Genomic DNA, 21,357 nt, shown 5'->3' with positions numbered 1-21,357 from the left:
GTGAGCTCCACTTCTTAAAATCAAAATTGTGTCATTCATTGGCACAAAGCTTCTTTCATAAACTCAGACTATTACATGAAATAGCGCCCTTGTCCAAAACATCTGGTATCCAACACCAAAAAAAATTGCATTTTCAAGTCTTGAGTCTGGACTGAAACCCGTTTTACCCAAATTGTATGATTTCATCCAGTAAATAAAAAGGAATTACAAAATCCAGTTGTCATGTTCTTCAATTGACCAAATGTGGCCACGATAAAGCCAAAAGGTACAATTTGATGTCAACAGTATATCATTGATATATTTAAAGAGTGCAAGTTGGAAATGATGCAATTAGACAAGAATCCCCATCACATTTGCATTCACGCAGCTAAAGGGAAGTGAGATTGACACAAAAGGGCAGCAGCATCAAACTCAGGAAAAAAATAAATAAACAAAAAAGAGTTAAACTGTGATTAAAGTCCACTTTACCATTGAATGGTTCCATTTCCACTTCAGTAGTTACATCTGCAAAAAAAGCACATAAAATGAGGTTCTCTCTTTAAAAAAAAAAAAAAAAAACCCATTATTAATAAAAAACAGCATCTCACTTTCTCGATGACTGTGCGTATGTGTGTGTGTATGAGCACAGTGTGTATTTCAGTAGTGGGTGTGAGAGTGTTTTAATACTGTATGTAAGAAAAAGCGGGGGGGGGGGGGGGAAGCATTTTCAGAGTGTATGTCTGAGTAAAACCAGTTTTGTGGGTGAGAGCGTTTACGTCGTGGGCATGACAGCGAATGTGAGGGGAACATTTTCAGTCGTATGCGTGAGAGCGATTCATTAGTGCACATTACTAAATTTCTGCGCTTACATGATTTTGGTTGACTGAGGTCAAGAGAGGGAGTTGGAATGATGAGGCAAATATTTCAGCTAATGAAACAACCACCATCAATATTTCAGTTCACATTGTTTGCAATAAGCAGATTTCATTTCAAATGACTTTGGTCATAAACATAAACCGCCTTGGCAATACGCTGGCAAGTGAATTTTCTTATCTTGGTTGTCACAGAAGGGCGTCGCATGATCTCAGACTTTGCAAGATGTGGCCCCGACGACAGCGGACGAACGCAAAACAAGTCACGCTCTTGACGACACAAGCAAGAGAACCCCCGTCTGGTTCTTGGTGATACAACATGCACGTGTTTCATTAGTGTGTGAGAGAGCGTTGCTGTCTGTGAAGGGAAACAAAAATCAGTACGATGTGAGAGAGTGTTTCATTAGAGGGTGTGTGAGCATTTTAGTACTGTATGTGAGCAAAAAACATTTCAGTAGTGTGTGAAAGGGTTTAAATAGTTTGTGTGAGACCATTTCTGTAGTGTGTGGCTAAAAAAAAAAAAAAAATCAGTAATATGTGAGAGCATTTCCTTAGCATTTGAGAGCATTTCAGTAGTGTGTGAGAGAGAAAAAAAAATCAGTATCGTGAGAGAACTTCAGTACTGTGTGAGAGCGTTTCAGTCCAGTGTACTAGATAGTTTCTGTAGTATGTGAGGGGAAAACATTCAGTAGTGTTTGTGTAAGAGCATGTCATTAGTGTGTGTGAGTTTTTCATGTATATTGCATGAGTGAAAGCAAATATGTCGTATGTGATACAGTATGTCAGTCATGTGTATGAGAGTGTCTCTGCAGCGTGTGTGTGAGCAAGGAAATTCTATACTGTGTGTGAGAGCGCTTCAGTAATGCGGATGACAGAATTTCCATGTTGCGTGTGAGAGGTACATAAATATAAATCGTGAAGTATGCCCCGTAATTCTTCGAGAGACGCCCAGCTCACCTGAGATTGTTTTGCAGACGAAGCCGAGGCGCTCGGTGCACCCTGACAAGCGCCACACTCCGTCCACCGCCCGGGTGCTGACGCAGGTGTCGGCGGTCAGCAGCTTGAGGTCGGGAGCTTTGTTGGGCCAGCTGCTGTAGTCTAGAGGTGAACCGTCCACCCAAGCCATCGAATCCGCTAGAAAGAGAAGTGACGAGATTTTCCTTTGTTTCTCTCTTTCATCAAGCGAACTATTCAAAAGGGTCATCAGCCGAAATAGCTCAGTTGGGAGAGCGTTAGACTGAAGATCTAAAGGTCCCTGGTTCGATCCCGGGTTTCGGCACAGGAAATCTTATTGATTAGAATCTTCTTTGTCTTTTCTGGTAACACAATTCCGCACACTAGTAAAATGACGATAGTACACAAGTAGAAGTTAGATTGTTGCCAGCGATGCTTTTTCCACCACTGTTTGAAATTTCTGCATACTAGTAGGACAACTACCTGTCACTAATGAGGCTAATCTCTTAATTAGTAGACATCTGTGCACTAATAGTGCTTCTAGTGAAGCGCTAGATGTTAACTAGTATCATTTTCATCTCACTTTAGTGTACAAGTAGCAAGCAGCTGTCAACTTGTGTAGTTTTGACCCAATAGTAACATGTAGTTGTCCTACTACTCTGCCAAGGAATTTCCACGTCAAATTCCAGGTAACGTTTAGTTCTTGGCACTTGTAGTTGCAGGGACTAAAAGGTTCCAATCAGATTCAAAGCTTCAGAACCCACCCCAAAGGTTCTTGGACCTCTCGAATGCAGCACCCCCTTAGCAAGTTCCTATTTCAGCCCTGATAAAATATCCCAGAACTGAAATTGAGCAATTATTGCTGTAGTCCACTGAAAAGATTCCAAGTTCCAAGGGTAAAATTCCAATGATTTAAATGTCAGGTTGTCCTACTAATGAGGACGAAGAGCATACTAGTACTTGGACCTTAAGATGGATAGCCAAAAAATGCTCACTGTCAATGTTGAAGTAAAGCCCCAACCACATGTTCTGGTGAAGGAACCCTGAAGACCACAGCTGCTCTAGGACAAAGCGGTTCTCTACGTCGTTCTCGATGGACAGGACGTCCGAAGTGTTGACTGTGAAAATGAAAAGACACTCCGTATATGTATAATATATGTTTTCAAAGCATACAGGAGGGCTAAAACACATTTTCAAAATAGGCTCGTTGTACCTAGCTTTACATGAACTGATAAAGGCTACTCGGATGAGAGGAGAAACATCTTGTAAGACAACCAGGACAGCTCAGTTGTGCTCGAGGCAATGCCCTGAGTATTTCAAAAATCTTTTTTACATGCTCATAGATTTTTATCTATGGTGGAACATGGAGTGTGTCCCTCACGGCATTTTTGTTGCGTGTGACCCTGGACACAAACGGATGGAAGGCCACCCTACCTTTCCGTCTGCAGTGCTCTCGCGCCTCCTCAAAAGCCAGTTTCTGCACCACAGGCTCAAAGTTGTAACAGCCGTGTCCAAATTTCACCCACGTCGAGGGGCACACAGCCTCGTATGAGATAAAGGGCTTATTCCCTGCGAGGGCGAGCAGAAATCTTGTGTTTAGGGTTGCTAAATTCGGGGAATATTGAAAGTTGGACATTTTCCATTGGCGTTAAGAGGAATTTAATGGAATTAACACGTATTTATGGGAATGCACAGAGAAAACTTAATTTAAGCTTGGCCTTAACAGGGAACTTTAACTTGAGAAAGTTTTGACTTACAAATAAATCTGTTGCGATGTCATGCTTTTAAATTGTATTGTATTTTGCATAGATGTCTGCTTGTGACAAAACAAAATGATGATATATATATATATGCTTGAATATGATACCTTTCAATTAAATGAACCGACATTTCCAGTTAATTCCCATATTTCCAATGGAAAGCTTCCAATTTGCAATATTTCATAGATTCCCCGGCTTAACTTCCCATGGAAATTTTCCAGCACTTGAAAATTGAGCATAATTATCCACCCCTTGTGGAATTCAAGTTGTGTGGCGTATTTACCACACGATAAAAGCAGAAAAGACATGGAATCAGATCCGAAGCCATATTTGAGTGTTCATATTTTACTTGGCGGCGGGATGTGGCACAAGGCTCCTGGTAGAAGAGTTTCACAGTCAGCTCGCCGCCATCCCCCATTCACGTCCATGTACACGCACTCTCCGGTCTCAAAGTCGTCTTCAGCCGCATCCCAGTGTGTGTACACGGTGTCACTGCCATCTGACCACTGATAGTTGATCCCACTCTGGAAACATTATACCGCACTCAGTCAGGATGAGACACATTTGAGGTGACACTCATGCATGGAATATCACGATGGAGAGAAAGTTAGCTACCTTTTTGTGAGTAGTGGAAATGAAAAAGACGTTTCGACAGCGCTTATTCTTATTGGGGTCACAGGTAAGCTAGAACCTATACCGGCTGACTTTGGCAAAGACGTGGGGTGCACCGAAGCCAATTGCAGAGCACACAGAGTATCTCACAAAAGAGAGCACGTCCCTTACATTTGTGTTCATATTATATCTTTTAATGGGACAACAATGAGGAAATAACACGTTGCTCCAATGTAAAGTAGTCAATGTGCAGCTTGTACGTCTGTAACAGTGCACATTTACTGTCTCGCAACGCACTGCCATTTTTGTCTAAACCGCTGGCCACAAAAAAGTGAGTACACTCCTAAGTGAAAATGTTCAAACTGTAAATATTTTGTCCGGACACCATTATTTTCCAGCACTGCCTTAACCCTCTTGGGCATGGAGTTCACCTGAGCTTCACAGGTTTCCACAAATGTGAGGGATGTACTCACCTTTTGTGAGATACCGTATGGGCAAACAAACATTCACATCTATGGACGAGTTAAAGTCTTCAGTTAGCTAAGAAAAATGATTTGGGGATGAAGGTGGGGAGAAGCCAGAGTACCCCACACATACAAATGTCACACAGGGAGGCAAGATTCCTGGTTTATTCCCATATACAGTATTCCCATACATTCCCATGGAATATTGGAAAAGTTCGAATTTGGCAGCACTAGTTCTAAACAGTCATTGCATGTGTGAACACGTAGGATGCTTATTCATTTACATTTGGCAACAAATGCTGTAATGTTGAATCTTGTCATAAGAAAAAACTTACATCTTGACTGTACAGTCCGATCCAGTGTGGAACTCCCAATCTATTGACGAGGACCGTAAGGAAAGCCTGGTGGTAGGCATCGGTGATGCTCACTAGGTCTGAATCATTGTCTATGCACATATGCATGGCGTCATACCAGCTCATGTTGCCCGAAACCATCTTATAACTGCGGCTTTTGTACTCAACGCTGTCAGGGAGCGGGTGGCGAGAAGAGTGCGTGGGGGGTTTGGACGTATCTGAGACAAGAAAGGGAATAAAACACAGGTAATTAGAAATGAGACCACAATGGTACCAATTAATAAGCTTTAGCGTGAGTGTAGAAAAGGAAACACATGACCATGACTGTAAAGTGAACCAAAAAAAAGTCATGCATTTGTCACATCGCAGAGAAGAGTGTTGATAGCAAGTCTGCCAGTTTGAAATGAATAAAATAAATAAATAAATCACTAAGTATGTCAAATGAGGTTCCAAAATGGGGGAAAATAGAGCCCTCCTCCCAGCACCGCGAGCGTGTCTGCTGAATGCACGGAAAACACGTCCCGCTCCAACGTGTACTGCCGTGTTTAATAAATGGTTAACTCCCGGAAGTGTCTCTGTTATGTGGACCCACACAGCCGCAAAACGCCAAGCCAGGCGGTGACATATTGGACCAGCCCGTCAGCGGTCCACTCCTCTCTAGCGAGGGAGCTCGCCAGCTAGCGAACGTGATAAACAGTTAACGTTCCCTGAATCACAAAAGGACTGATTGATTCAATGGCATGAGAATGAAATGACCTGGATGAATGAGAGTATTCACAGGCTTGATCATGAACAAATTCAACTTGTGAGCCAAAGTACTACTGTACCGTGCCATGCTTGTGTCTTCTATTGAACCATTTTAATGATAATATATATATTTTTTTAAAAATGTAAATATGGTCTTTCTTTTTTTACTCTTACCTTGAGGTTTTTGGCAAACAAAGCCATAGCCATCGTCACCGCACTTCTCATCATACCACTTCCCCGTCAGGTGGACATTGTGGTTGTTGGACAGCACGGTGCACAGCGGTTCATCAGCCAAGCCAGTGAGCAACTCATCCTCCTGGAGTTACATTGCACTATGTATCAGTCCACATATGCACATGTATTATACATGTATGTTCACTTATCAGGAACATAGCTCTCGAGAGTTGGTGATTATGGGACCAGTTTATTCAAATTCGCTGACTCGCATTCACAATTTCCATCTCGTGATATAGCAAGCTTTGTGTTCGGAGAAGCTTACATTGAGGTAGCTCTTTGGTTCAATGGGAGACCAGTTGGTATAGCTGACCGGTCTCCCATTTGTCCATTTCATGGTATCTTGATTCCACAGACCAATCCACACGCCTACAGAGATTCCCTGAAGCAACATGGTGATGTATGCTGCATGAAAAAAGACACACAATGACATGAAAGAAGACGTACAACTGAAAGAAAAATTCTAGGTAGGTAGTTGGGTACTACCCGTCGCTTGCAAACGAAAAGAAACAATTCATTGGAGTTAACTGAATGTACCTTGTTCAATCTCATCTTCTATAGCCACGAGTGAGCCTTGGAATGAGGAGCAGATGGACCGGGCGTCATTCCAACTCTTTCCCTCCTTTGGAGTGTCAGGGAGGTGAAGCAGGAGACACTACACATGCACACAAAGGGAATTGTCCCACTTGCATGAGAGATGGAAAAGCATAGGAAGGAACGAGGAAAGGTTTCCACTTGATTACAGTTAACTCAGTGCGCAATCAGTGTGCTCTGTTAATTTCTTTACATGAACAAATACAACATTTGATCATTCAGTGAGAACACGCATTTAACTTGGACATAAAATATTGGATACAAAATATTCAGTGGTAGTTTATGAGTTATACTTGGGGGGGGTGGGGGGGGGGATACTGCTGCCTTTTGGTACCAACTGGACATTTGCTTTTGGTTTGTTTTCATATAACTCAATTGAGTAAATGATCCCTCATGGGGAAATTCAACTCAACCGCAGAGAACCACATCATACAAATTCACGCATGCTGCAACCTCTCGAGCTAGGGTTGTTGATGATGTTTCATTTTTTTCCAGAACACACTGGAATTATTAATGACAGCCAGACCAACTTTGAATGAAGGAAATTATCCTGAAAAATATGACTTGGCTTTTGAAATACAAGTTGTTGAGTAAAACAGAGTTCTATCATTGCTTTGCTTAAATGGCAGTAACTGGAACAAAACAAAAAATCACCAGCTTGCTAACAAAATAAGAATTCGTAGATTATACGCTATGTGCATTTTGATAATTTGTAGCTTTCTATTCTTAGGAATATGCTGATTAGTAATTCATCAATTATGGTGGCTGGGCGTGCATTTGGTACCCGGGCCTTCAGTGGGGATTTAAAAACACTGGACATTAAATTTAGAGATTTGCTTCTAAATACATTATACATGTTCGACGATAATTCCTGAAAACGTGCAAAGACTCAGAATTGTGTAGTTGTGGAGATATAGCATTCAAATCTTTTTCATCATTTCATTTTTCCAGATTTTTGGGGCATGGGTAAAACAATACCCAGTTTTGCATTGCCCCCCCTCCCCCCCCACTATATAAAAATATTTAGCACCGTTTTCACATCAGTGGTTATCCGGCACAATTGCAACATGCAGTCTGCTAGCTACCAAATTTCTCGTGTATAATGTCCAAAAAAATCTTCAAAAGTCAATAGTGCGTGTTATACATAGGTATAGTAAAAGTTAGAAAATGATTTCTCAGTGAAATGAGATACAGTGTTCCTTCGCCACTTCGCGCTTCACGTTTTGCGGTTTCAGTGCTTCGCGGGTTATTCCAAAATACGTATTCATCAAAAAATAAAAAAAATAATTCATCAAAAAATAAAAATGAAAAAATACAGCCATATCACGCATTGTTTCATGTTGATTCACGAGACAGGTTTCCCTGCATGCCAAACAAAGAGATGAGTTGACTCAGAGGCTTTGTACATGCCTGTACTGTACTGTACATGCCACGGGCACTCATACACATACACGAAAATTCCTGGGGGGGGGCAAATCCTACTTTGCGGTTTTTCACCTTTCGCAGGGGGTTCTGGTCCCCATTAACCGCGGAAAACGAGGGCTCACTGTATATGATTAGATATGTTTTTGAATTAGCATTAAAGCTGCAGTGTTAAAACTAAACACGTAGTCAATTTTGGGGGTGAGCAATGCACTCGTGTGCGTATTATACAGGAGAAATTACGGTACTTACACCCCGAAAATGCATCTTCCCATCGGGTAGTCCGCTGGCATGGCCCACTAAGAGCGCCTCGTTGTTGCAGCGTGGAAAACTCACCCAGTCACTAGAGGCTTTTTTTCATGGCTAAATCAACTGCAGTCCCCGTACCTTGTGTCCAAAGTACATCCATTTCTCCGGACACCCTCCGATGTAGTGCGGCTCCCTCGGAGTCTCCACTACAGAGATGGTCTTTCTCTTGCAAACATATCCATGAAGATCGCTGCATTGATTGGCCGACCACTTCCCTGTATCATTCAAGGACACGGTTAACAAACAAACACCTGCGTGTTACACTAGTACACTGTCGTCTGCGAGTACCTGTTGATGAGGACATGGTGACACACAACCCAGTTTTTCTACCATTGTGGCCATCATTGTCCTCTGCCCAGTTGTGAAAGTTGACCTCTGTCTTGTCACTCCACCTGCCAACACAACAGAAACCTAAACCAACCAGAAACCTACCAAGATGGCGCCTACCAGTGTGGTCGCCTCGGTAGCGCGCTCTCTAGTATTGTTTTTGTTTTTGTGTTTTTCGTCCGTCTTTGGAGACCTTACACGACTCACTTACACAAGGGGAGACCTGCTAACCATCAAGGAGGCTACTCCGGACTTTCTGTCACCAACTTTGGCAAATCCGCTCAGTTTCTTCCCCGAGTTACTCACCGGAGCGGCGTCCGCGGTTTTCGGCGCATGGAGACGGAAACGGCGCCACAGAGGGAAGCGAGCCGGCATCCAGGTGAAACTCCGCAAGAGAGGATACAGATTGGCGTTGCCGTCGATCCACCTCGCGAATGTACGCTCCCTACCCAAGAAAATGGACAAGCTTCATCTTCTGTTAAAGACCAGTAAAGACTTCGGCCGTACCGCCGCCATGTGCTTCACGGAGACCTGGCTTTGCGACGCTGTACCCGATGGCGCCGTCATGCTTCCCGGCTTCCATACTCATCGAGCGCAACATGGAATCATCGGGGAAAACAAAGGGCGGCGGGATATGCTTCTATATCAACGAAAAATGGTGTACGGACGTCACGGAGCTCAGCACACACTGCAGCCCGCATTTGGAGTCGCTGTTTTTGAACTGTAAGCCATTCTACTCGCCGCATGAGTTCGCATCATTCATCCCGGCTGGAGTCTACATTCCGCCTCAAGCTAACACGAACACTGCACTGCTAACGCTCACCGAACAAGTCAACGAAATTGAAAAAAAACACCCGGACTTACCCCTCATTATTCTCGGGGACTTTAACAAAGCTAAACTCAACCACGAACTCCCTAAATACAAGCAGCACATCGACTGTCCTACCAGGGAAAATAACATTTTAGACCACTGCTACACTACGGTAGAAAACGCATACCGTGCTATACCTCGTGCACCCCTGGGCTCGTCTGATCACTGCTTAATTCACTTAATACCGACGTACAGGCAAGAACTTAAATGCGCCAAGCCTACAGTGAAAACAGTGAAAAGGTGGACCAATGAAGCAAAGATGGAACTTCAGATCTGCTTAGACTGCACAGACTGGAGTGTCTTTGAAAATTCAGCTGGCAGCCTGGATGAATATACGGACACTGTTACATCCAATATCAGTTTCTGTGAAGATGTGTGTGTACCAACAAAATCATTGATGATTCTGATTCTGATTCTGATCTGATTCTGATTTCTCACATTCAACAACAACAAGCCGTGGTTCACTGCTAAACTTAAGCGGCTTCTCCAAGCTAAGGAGGACGCATATCAGAGCGGGGGACAGGGCCCTGTATAATCGAGCTAGAAACCAGCTGACTAAAGAAATTAACATTGCAACGAGGAACTATGCAGCAAAGTTGGAAAAACAGTTGAGCGCTAACGACTCTAAATCAGTCTGGCATGCATTCCAATCGCTGACTAATTACAAGCAACGATCCCCCCAAGGTGAGAACAAGAGCACACTAGCCAACGACTTGAATACCTTCTACTGCAGATTTGAAAAGGACAGTTTCACACTGTGAAACTCCTGAAGTTTGCAGATGACACCACTGTCATTGGCCTCATCAAGGACGGCGACGAGTCTGCATATCGACAGGAAGCGGAGCGGCTGGAGCTGTGGTGCGGCCGACACAACCTGGACAATCAAAACTGCTGAAAGGATTGTCGGTACCCCCCTAACCACCATTGAGGACTTGCACGCTGTCAGAACTAGGACAAGAGCGTGCAAAATCCTCTCGGACCCTTCCGGCTCCTTCCCTCAGGTAGGCGCTACCGATCAATGCAAACTAGAACTAGCAGTCATTCCAACAGCTTCTTCCCTCTTGCGATCAACTTCTTAAACACCTAACCTACAACTCTATTGCAACATGCTGGCAATTTTTTTGCCTTGAGTCTGTTGTCACATTTCTGTGGGTCCAATTATGTATTACTCGTGCACTCACTGTAGTTGTCTCGCCATGCTGCACTATTTGCATATACTGGCCACTCATGCCAGAGTAGCATCTGCTCCATTTGCACACTGATTGAGGAGTATCTGCAACATTTGCACAACCAACATTGTCCCATACTATCGCACTACTCATCACTTTAAACCGCATACACTCCTTGAAGTCTCGGCGCCCTTTGCACAATGGTCATTGCACCGGACTATTGCTATATTAGTCATTCGAACTGCTCTAAGTGCTAGAGGACTCTGCATCTTATTGCACAATTGTCAAAATAAATAAATGAATAAATAAATAAATATCGGCATTACCAGATAACTAGCAACCCTTTACTGCTCAGTGACTTTTTGGGGTTTTTCTTTTTGTCAATGTCTTTCTGTCTCCAAAGTGTTCTGTAAATTGACTGTCTGTTGTCATACTAGAGCGGCTCCAACTACCGGAGACAAATTCCTTGTGTGTATTTGGACATACTTGGCAAATAAAGATGATTCTGATTCTGATTCTGAACTCAATATTGTGCAAGTGCTCAACTTAGTTGTATTGTATGGAAAGCCGTTTGATTATATATTTGAAAACCTTCATATCCAGCTTAAGGCCCATGTACTAGTACGCTCTAGTAAGACAATTCAGCGCACTAGTAGAACGTCTAGGGCGCACTAGTTGAACAAGTCTTTGATTAGGAACGTTTCTACTTCTTGTGCCCTAGTTGTTCCACTCATGTGCAAAATTGACTTACTAGTGAGGACAAAGCGCAGTGAATAAATCCTCAAATGGTTTTCCATAAATCTGGCCATTTCTTCAATATTCTTGATATCCAGCAAAATGTCCATGTACTAGTACACTCTTTGTCCTCACTAATGGGACAACTTTGGCACACTAATAGGTGGACTACATTTTACTGGTGAGGCAAAAATTACTACTGAGCATTTTGGTGTTACTAGTCAGGTCCAGTGCGTGACACATGCTGACTAGTCGGGCCTAGTAGTGTAGCAAGTGCAGCACAGTAGTTTACTAGTCAGGCTTAATTGCATACGAGTAGGCAAAAAGTGTCACCAGTAGTGGAAATAGTAGTAGTAGTAATTTAATACTAAGACACAGTCATTCTACTACTGAGGACAAGGAGCTTACTAGTACATCGGCCATAAGTTGTATTACAAGTACAGTTCCACCCGCCACTGTGTCACAATGGGGTTCCGAGCCTTTAGCCGCTTTTTATTTGTATGTATTTATCCTCTGTATTTGTCCTGTTGTTGTTGCTTTGTTTTTATCTGCTAAGGTGACCTTGGGTGCTCAGAAAGGCACTTAGAAAATGTAGACACAGGGAGACATTATTGGCTACGAGTATGTGACAAGCAATCGTCATGGGCCGAAATAGCTCAGTTGGGAGAGCGTCGGTCTGAAGGTCCCCGGTTCAAGCCTGGGTTTTGGCAGGTCCTAGGTATTTGTATTTTTTGCAGTAACACAAGACACAACATCGAAGACCACAAATAGGAACGAATGATGGCGCTCCCGTGACCAATTTTTACAGAAAAATCCCAAACTAAAAATGAAATAAAGACTGGAAAAATCTATCTGACACGTTTAAATAAGCTGGTCCTCCATTTATGAGGTCTAAGGGACTTTGTGCTTTGGGCGTGTGAAGCATGTTATTTTAGTGGTATGCTTTATTTATGTGAGATTCTTTTTTCCCCCCTCAGTCTGGTCACGTCTTGATTGGCAACATTCTGTTTCACGTCACAGCCCGATTATATTTTTATGTGTACCGGTCCTTAATCTACGACTGAGGACAAAGAGTACAAACTAGTACATTGACCTTAAACCGGCTATAAAGGATAACAGCTTTCCATAAAGGAGATACCAAATTGCATGGCTCTTTTCCCTCCGAAATCATTGGAATACATTTTGATTCAAGCTAATTCATAATAATTTATAATGAATTGGAAACAACAGTCATGGAAGTGCAACCAATTCAAATGTTAAAGCGCTCCAAGACACACGCACACGCACGCACCTGACCTCCTCTCCGTGCTGGTCAATGGAAAGACCAATCCACCAGTCAGTGGGGCCGAGGGAGAGCTAAGGAGACAGACACAAAACATCAAACATCAACAGCCAATCATCGCTCTTCTTGGCCTTGAAATCATTTTTTCCAGAGGTGGCAAAAGTACTCCCACTTGGTACTTAGGTACAAGTACAGATATAGAAGTACAGTAAGGAAAGACTCAGGTTAAAGAAGAAGTACTGATTAAACAACTTTACTTTCGAAGTCAAAGTAAACAAGTACGAACTGAAATGTATAAAGTAAAAGTGAATTTTTGGAATAAACAAACCCGTCGCAAGCGCTCCTTGACAAAGTTCAGCTCCTCTCCGGAGTGAATGGACAGCAGGTAGGCTCCCATCATCTGACAAGCAAGAGAGACGGCATCCCAGCTGAAGGGCTGCTTGGCCACCAGGTACTCAGCGCTACGGTAAAACACCCACGGCTCGCTCTCTGTGGGGGGGAGCCACTGGTCAGTATAAACTACTCGGAAAAAGTTAGGTGTACTGGGCTTTCGGGTGACATTTCAGGATGAACTGAAAATGGACTATCACCTTCATAGGTGAACTTAATTTGACCTCCTTAAACTTTTGGGTGTCCAACTGGTCATTGTTTCAGTACTTTTTGCACAACTTGCTGTTTTATAACAAGGAACTGAGCGGCAAAATTCACAGGTTGGATCCAGCAATGCAGGATGGGCATCCTCTATTCAGGCTCCAGTACTCTGCCATGCGCTACCTGTGGAAATTAGTAGTACTGCGTAGAAATGTTTAAATCTCGACTCAAGAATTGTTCCTACACTTTTGCAATTGGTTAAAACACACCTAATATGCAATGACTTCCTTGCCCTGCCTTACGCCCTTGACAGGATTTCGGCCTGTTTTACTGCCGCTTCTCCTCTCGCTTTCACCCGAAAACTCAATACCCCAAACTTTGTGTACCAACTTGTCACATTTTATTGAATCAAATCGCACAATCACACAATGCACTTACGCTCAGTATACCAGTAGGGTTTTTTCAGTTGCTCTCCTGAAACATGAACACATTTTGGTAAATCATTTGCTTTCACGTTCCGTATGACTGTTTTGGTTAATGACTTTTTACCTCTGGGCAGCTTACAGATCCACTCGTGTTTGCTTTCGCACGGCCGCGGCGTGAGACTGTTGGGCAGGTCACTGTACACCGCGCAGTCCCTCCTGTCATCCTCGTCATTTTTGTCCTCGATGAAGGAGGTCATCATCTGCACAAAACCAGTCAAAATACACTCACGGACAGATATGGCAATCTGTTTGAGCACTTATACGATATCCTTGATACTCATCTTAAGATCCATGTACTAGTAGGCTTTTTGTCCTCACTACTAAAACAGGACAATTACGTTATTAGTAAAGAAAAACTACCAGCGGACATTTTTATGCCACTCGTAGGGACCATGAGGCTACTAGTGCATGACAAATGGCTACTAGTTGAGGCTGGTAGTAAGGTTTAATCTGTACTAGTAGGCCAAATGTGGCACTTGTAGTGGAAAAAAAACTACTAAGACACAGTTGTTCTACTGGTGCACCCCAGTCTTTCTACTAGCATGCCCTAGTAGTCCTACGTATGAGCTGAATTATCTTCCTAGTGAATAAAAAGAGTGTACTAGCACATAGACCTTAGGCTTTGGATACTTCCATAATGCAAGTAGGAACTAGTGAGACAATTCAGCACACTAGTAGAATGACTAAGGCACACCTCTTGACATTTCCGTGCACTAGTAGCAGAATTTTGGCATAGTATTAGGACAACTACAGTACATAATACTAATAGTGAGGAAAAAGTAGGAGTGGGAATTTTGGTGCTGCTTTGTAGGCTACTTGTGCATGACACATGCCTAGTTGGGCCAAGTCGTGTTACTCATGCAGAACATTAGTTTACTAGCATGTTTTAATTGCATACCAGTAGAGCAAATGTGGCACAGCTGGTGGACAAAAATAGTGAGACAGTGGTTCTACTTGTGCACCCTAGTTGTTCGTACTGTGGTGTCTGTTGAATTGTCTTACTGCTGATGACAAAGAGCGTACTCGTACATGCGCCATAAGATGCATATGGAGGATATCGAATAAACACACAAATGGGTTTCCGTTGGCCACACCTTTAGGCTCGCAGTCTCATATTTGTTTGTGTTTTACAATGCATTACCTCATGCTGAGAGGTATTCCTAATATTCTAAAAATGTGAGGGACAATTGTTATTTACCAAGATTCGAAATTTTGGGAAACAGCTACTATTTTGCGTTGGATGTTGGGACATTTGTATGAAATGCCCAACGAATACATGCAACATTTGGAGAACAATTGTAACGGCACTTACAGGAGAACCATCGGACCATTCCCAAGCTCCCGGATGTTCAGGATCTCTTTTATTGAAGCCAACCCACAACCAGCGACCCTCTGTTCTGAAAAGCAGGAGCAGAACACCAAGTCTGGTTATGTGTCCAGCATGCCAGATTCTTCTCGCATAATTTGACCACACAAAAAAAAAAAAATACATTACACTGCAGTGAAATTTCACCCCAAAGCCCAATATTCCTAACTTTTTGTGAATAGTGTACAGTATATTGTTATGTAATAATGGAAAATGTGAATAATAAAAAAAAAAATTAAAAAAAAATGCTGCTCTGATCAAGGACCACACACAGTATCTTACAAAAGACTGATTGGCCAGATGGACCCCAGCTAAGACGTATTTGGTAACCATGACAGCACATAGCGTGTACACGAAATATGGAAGAAATCACAAACACCAGCCGAATGAACAAAATTGACCGTAGATGCATTCAATAATCCTGAAAATGATAATCCTGCAGTAATGAGCCGGTACCAACCCTTCGAACATGGTACTGAGGAGTTGCTTGACAAACAACTGCTCCGCATAGTGGCGGAAACTGGCCAGCTGGGCTCCGAGAGCCTGGCAAAAGTAGTCCGCTTCAACCCAGGAACGTTTCATGAGAACCTTTTCGTCATGGAAAACCTAAAAGAACAACACGTTGTCATGTTTCTGTGAAATCAAAATGAACACAAAACAAAATTCCTTCAGAAATTGATAAGACTGTGTGACACTCTAAGTGCAAGTTGGGGCTTCAAACAGGATGTTCTCAGAGGAAAGTGGCTACAGAGGAGGCACAGAAAGGCATAGAAATGGAGGTCCAATTAAATATTAATGGATCAAACATTTGTTGGGAATCTTGCCGTTCAGTTACTTGTTAGAGAACAGCAAGTTAAAAAATAAGGAAAAGCACTGACTACAGAGAATTTTTTGAGTAGTGTATGTTTGAACCTCAACATCCCCAAAAGAATAAATCAATGGCCCACAGGTAACGTTTTTCAGAGTGATGCATAGTTGATCATACTTTAAAACAGTAGACGAGACCAGCTTGTGATTCCCATCCTGGAGGACAGGCGCTAAAGGCGTCAATGTGGGCTTCTGGTAGCAGCTGGACTTCCCGGTAGCTGCTAATGCTCTGCTTACAGACTGACAAGGCTTTGTGGGAATTGCAGTCTTTCACCTCCCAGTGGCCCAGAGCAGAACCACCTGACATTGCAACACAGCCGTTGGAACTAACTAAAACGGGGGAAAATAAGCAAGGAGGTGAGTAGAGTTTATATATATATATATATATATATATATATACCGTAGCACTTTTCACAGGGAGGTCTCACAAAGTGCTTCACATAGTTATGGAATAGTCTCAGATATATAAAATACAAAAACACACCATTTTACATTTCACAATTAATACAAGAAAAAAAAATCAAATCGCTATAAATCAGCCAAGCAATCATGCAGGTACACTTTTCTCATCTGTAATATCAGGATTTGAAGAAAACAAAATTGAAGGTCATCTGCACACATGAAGTAGAGATGCCTTCAAATTTGTAGGTGACATCGCTGAGAGAAAGCCTGTCAAGCACAAAAAGGATGGGCCCTAAGATTGACCCTTGACGAACACCATAGGAAAGGGCGACAGACTCTCATTTATGTGACTAAAAACCACAGAAAAATATCTATGACAGATGATATACCAGTTAAGGGCGGTGCCCGAGATACCGACCCATTCCCTCGGCTTATCTGCGAGGATATGATGATCAGTGGTATCAAAAGCAGAAACCAGGATTGAACAACTGCCCCAGAAATCACAGCTACGACATTACATGTACCTGGCTGATGTTTGTTCCAGTTTGTGAAGGTGAGAGGCAGAGTGGAACCATTGTGATGCAGCCATCTGTATTCACTCCCGCCTGAGTCTATGAGGCCAATCCAGTAAGACATGCTGCCATTGGCCCCATTAGCACTCAGCAAACTGTTGACAAATGCTTGCTCGAACCTTTCGGAGAGGAGGAAAAAATATTGCGATACACCATAACGATCTTTTAAATGGAGGCAAAATAATATATGAATAAAGCACCTGTTGTCCACAGTAAGGAGAGGCGCGTTGCAGTAATAGCCACTCTGTGCATCCTTATAAATCTGTTCATGCCTGGTGATGGTGTAGCAGGAGTGACCGTAACGCTTCCAGCCCTGTAACATCGACAAAAGTTCACTCAATGAATCTTTTTTTCCATTTCAAACTTTATTTTGTATGCAGTGGTGTGCCGTGCATTGGTGACCGCTCATAGTTGAAGTCAGCAAGCCCTACTGATTCTGAAGGCCCTGGGCAGATTACACTGACATGGCAACACACAGCGGGTGAACTATAATGGGACAGAAAAATTTAACATCCACATACACGTACTGGAAGTAGTGCAGCCGAGAGAAATCCTATAAAATGAAGAGTATAGACTGTTGGGAATAAATTCTGACAATTTCATGGAACAAATACAGTGGACCCCCATATACTTGCGGGTCGGCATCTGCGGATATATATATATATATATATATATATAGCAAAGAAAGCCTATCTGTATTGAATAAAGTACGCACACCCTGAACTTGAACATTTTTATATGTGTCAGTTTGTTGAAAAACACTTGATAAGATAGATTACACAGAAACATAGCTGCATAAGTGAGGTCTACAGCTAAGGTATCAAAAGTGTTTTTTATGATATCAGCATTCTCTGTACCAATTCATCTTGGAAACTGGATATTTGGAATGAAGCGTGTGTTCTGTGTATATTTGCACATGGAGCAAATTTTATGTCCGCAGCTTTCAGTGGTGTTTTAACAAGTAGTCTCAGCACGTCCACCGCCCACTTCCGTTCACGTCCCTTTTAACCCTCTCTCGCTCTAATTTAAAGAGAAATCCGGCGCTGACGTTAAACAAAAGCAATAGTTCTCTTTTTTTTTTTTTTTTTTATCCCCCAATATGATTCATATTGCTGAGTAAATTACACAGAAAGAAACATTCCACGTTCTGAATTGCGTAAGGTAAAACACCACTTTCTGTAGAAGTACAGATAATACTTGTGTACAAAAAAAAAATGACTCTGGTAAAAGTAGAAGCACTGAATAAACTGCTTTAGTGAAATAAAAGTAAAAAAAAGTAAGCTCTGAAATGTAGTTAAATACAAAACAAAAAATGCAGTAAATTTAAAATATATCAACACCATGCATCTACTGTAGCACACACACAGTCTTGAACCCAGGTTACATAAACTACTGTATTCTGGAGACTAGTAGCTAGCATCCTATCCTAAATAACACGCTAGCACAAACTGACTTGACATCACACTTTACACAAACGGAATGAAATCATTAAACCTACCTTTTGGCGTTTACACACAATAATAAATAAGTTTGTATCTGCGACATGAGAGAAGCTTAGACCATGCATGGGGTGCATTCGAGGGTCGCCCACAAAACAGGTCATCTCAAACACAGACGGGGAAAAAAAAGACTTATCAAGAACTAAACGTAACAACAACAACATTCCAAAAGATGGGGCCAAAGTGCTACTTTTTTTGTTTTGGCCTGAGCACAAAATAAAGAAGAATTTTTTTTTCCCAGCAAGTAACGGACAGGTTGCGAAGGAAAAATTCAAATTCACAAATACTGAACCTCAAATATGCGGAGGTGAGTGAAGGAGATTTGTTTCGACATAAAAAGTGCTTTTATGACATCTTGTGGCATCTATAGGCAATTACAATTTTATTTTATTTTTTTATTTTTTGGTAATTACTTGCTGATTTACGCCATTTGCAGCAAGGCTCAGTCCCCAACAAATAGCGGGGGGGGGGGGGGGGCGGGGGTCATTGCATCTCTACAAATGCAGGGAGTAAAAGTAAAAAGTTCATGTAAAGTGCAGATATTTGAACAAATCAAAAAAGTATGGTAATGAAGTATTTGTACTCGGTTACTTCCCACCACTGACCATAGAAGACATAAGCAGAAGTCGGGAATTATCATGGATTGCGTCATCCGGTCCATCCACATTGTGCCCTCTGCACCGTGATGGTGTTGTCGTGTTTCCTGTGATGACTCAGCGGTCTGGTATTCATGTCAACAGAGTCAAGCAGGCACACGAATGCCAGAAACGACGCCATAACGCCATTGAATCAGCTTCATTGTGCTGTTGACGAGCAGCTTGGTCAAAAATGGAGCTGCGAGTGTCGTGACACAGCAATAACAGCTCTGCCTGAAACCTTTATTGAGTGAATGATGATGGACAGTATTCACAATATTGAGAAATTGTACATATTTACCTCTTACTTCCATATTTCTTGACCGATTCAAACCATTCTTAAGTCTCACTTTCAACATTCCCAAAATTTCCAAATTGTCACAATACAATTCCCAAATCAAGAAATATTATACGTACATATATTAAAATTTTAGCTGGAACGTTAATCAATGAATATTAAGTTATTTACACACACATTGCCCTTTAGTTCATAGGTTTGATATTGATATTGGTTATAAAGAACCCCGAGTCAAATGGTGATTTTAGTCTATGCTGCGGGCTGCTAAGAAAATGGACGTTCATAATTTGGACACATAATTTAAACCATGCAAACATTTTTGACCCAGCCACCTACAACAATCGGAATCGAGAATCGTTTGGAACCGGAATGGAAATAAGGAACCGGAATCGGAACCAGAATTGCTAAAACGATGCCCAACCCTCATTTGAATACATGTGTATGTGTGTCCATGTTTCACCTCAGGGCAGCCTTCGTCCCAAGTTCCGAGTTTATGAACCGATGTCCGATGGCTGTCTTTGCGGCACACGGCAGGAAGTCGCTCGTCACATGAAACCAAAAGCCAGGCACCTTCCTGTGAAACAGAAGTCAAACCATTTCCACTTCATTAGGTGCAGCTAAAAGATTTTTTTTTTTTTAAACTCTCTTGTGAATGACACAGTCTGAGAGGTCTACAATCCCTGCAAAAAGTAAGCGATATTTGGCAAAATAAAACACCTGTTGTGAATTTTGCCACTTAGCTCTTCGTTAGAAAATAATATACAGTATTATTGTACTGTATGCTCTGTTTGTATCAATTGCTGCGCCGCGTTTGTTAAAGTAGCAGAAGTTTTACAATTCCCGTAACATCTATGCTAATTTCTGTTATCCCGTCTATGGTGTTTCGCAACGTAGGTTAGATTTTGTTGTTGTTGTTGTTTAAATACAATGTTTAATTCTCTTTTGTTCTTCCACTGGGAGGGAGAAATAAAAAGCTTGAAGCAAGCAAGAGTACTATTACTTGTATTTAAAAAAAATATATATATATTTTTTTTAATATGGTCTCTCTATATCGTAGTTTCCTCTATCACGGGCAAAGAGTGTAGATGTACACTACATGCTGTCCAATGGACAGCATTGATATTCATTTACAAATCTTTATACAGTGAAGTTAAGACGCATCCCTAAATGGAATTCCATAAATTCCAACAATGAAACGCTCGTCTGTTTCGCACCTTCCTGTCTGCCTTGGCGCAGAGGCTCGCACCAGTCAGGTTGCGTGGAGGTTGGTACTGGTGCCACATTGTGAGAGTTACTGGTGAGCCATCGGACCACTCTACAGTCGCAGAAGACGCTTGTTTCCGCAGACCAATCCACAGTCCTGAACTCTCGCCAGAGTCTGCAAAACATTGCATTTGGACACGCCCTTTTCTGTAGCTAATATAAACATTCGTGCATTTCAAGAGTCGTAAACCATCTTACAGTTCGCCAGAAGACTGTGCAGCATCTCAACCTCAGAGAGCGAGTGAAGGCCGGTGAGGTTAGCGTTACGAGAGACGCATGTCTGGGAAGACTCCTCCCAGCTTCTCGCATCCTCCGGGATCTGGTAGCAGAAACCGTTATGAGGCAGCCAGCCGTCATCACACACCGTTTGGACATACTGCCAGTTCTCTGGACATGAGGACAAGAGAACCTGAATCAGAACGGAACACTTGGGGATTGTCTGCATTTTTTAACCATCGGGGCACATTTGCGTCCACCATTTGCGCTGTGTTAATACGAGATGATTTTGTCATTTCCAACACCAGCTCTTTAAATTGACCTATAATATACTGCTTACATAAAATTCTGCCTTTGGCTCTATCGTGGCAAATTTTGGGGCCAATCGAAACCCATGAAAACGACATTTTTTAAATTCCTTGCGATTTACTGCATTGAATCATACAATTTCAGTAAAATGGCTTTAGTTCTAGATTTGT

At 42.2% G+C, this 21,357-nt stretch overlaps 1 protein-coding gene and 1 non-coding gene across 4 annotated transcripts in view; one reads left to right on the top strand and one right to left on the bottom strand.

The window, feature by feature from the left end:
• pla2r1 (phospholipase A2 receptor 1) overlaps positions 1–21,357 on the bottom strand; it is a 28,114-nt gene that overhangs the window by 2,441 nt on the left and 4,316 nt on the right. The window contains exons 7-30 of one of the 3 annotated variants that reach the window (XR_009785328.1): positions 20,861–21,049; positions 20,614–20,777; positions 19,860–19,973; positions 17,168–17,280; positions 16,920–17,086; positions 16,112–16,323; positions 15,587–15,732; positions 15,073–15,157; positions 13,825–13,960; positions 13,714–13,749; positions 13,013–13,173; positions 12,694–12,758; positions 8,589–8,692; positions 8,379–8,515; positions 6,513–6,630; positions 6,241–6,380; positions 5,916–6,057; positions 4,977–5,212; positions 3,915–4,089; positions 3,240–3,374; positions 2,801–2,923; positions 1,809–1,985; positions 588–1,209; positions 469–504 (exon numbers count right to left, since the gene is read on the bottom strand). Coding sequence is in view for 1 of the 3 variants with exons in the window: in XM_061753107.1 (XP_061609091.1) it covers positions 469–504; positions 1,809–1,985; positions 2,801–2,923; positions 3,240–3,374; positions 3,915–4,089; positions 4,977–5,212; positions 5,916–6,057; positions 6,241–6,380; positions 6,513–6,630; positions 8,379–8,515; positions 8,589–8,692; positions 12,694–12,758; positions 13,013–13,173; positions 13,714–13,749; positions 13,825–13,960; positions 15,073–15,157; positions 15,587–15,732; positions 16,112–16,323; positions 16,920–17,086; positions 17,168–17,280; positions 19,860–19,973; positions 20,614–20,777; positions 20,861–21,049 (3,111 nt within the window). In the remaining 2 variants the exon portion in view is untranslated. Of the gene's footprint in view, positions 1–468; positions 505–587; positions 1,210–1,808; positions 1,986–2,800; positions 2,924–3,239; positions 3,375–3,914; positions 4,090–4,976; positions 5,213–5,915; positions 6,058–6,240; positions 6,381–6,512; positions 6,631–8,378; positions 8,516–8,588; positions 8,693–12,693; positions 12,759–13,012; positions 13,174–13,713; positions 13,750–13,824; positions 13,961–15,072; positions 15,158–15,586; positions 15,733–16,111; positions 16,324–16,919; positions 17,087–17,167; positions 17,281–19,859; positions 19,974–20,613; positions 20,778–20,860; positions 21,050–21,357 lie in introns of those variants that run through there. The other 2 variants (XM_061753107.1, XR_009785329.1) reach the window with 2 other exon arrangements.
• trnaf-gaa (transfer RNA phenylalanine (anticodon GAA)) lies at positions 2,058–2,130 on the top strand. The gene has a single exon. It is a non-coding gene; the product is annotated as a tRNA-Phe (tRNA).

The sequence above is a fragment of the Phyllopteryx taeniolatus genome, chromosome 2 (genome assembly GCF_024500385.1).
Source record: "Phyllopteryx taeniolatus isolate TA_2022b chromosome 2, UOR_Ptae_1.2, whole genome shotgun sequence".
NCBI classification, from domain to species: Eukaryota; Metazoa; Chordata; class Actinopteri; order Syngnathiformes; family Syngnathidae; genus Phyllopteryx; species Phyllopteryx taeniolatus.
The sequence above is the reverse complement of the archived record's forward strand: the minus strand, read 5'-3'. Positions and strand labels throughout refer to the sequence as shown.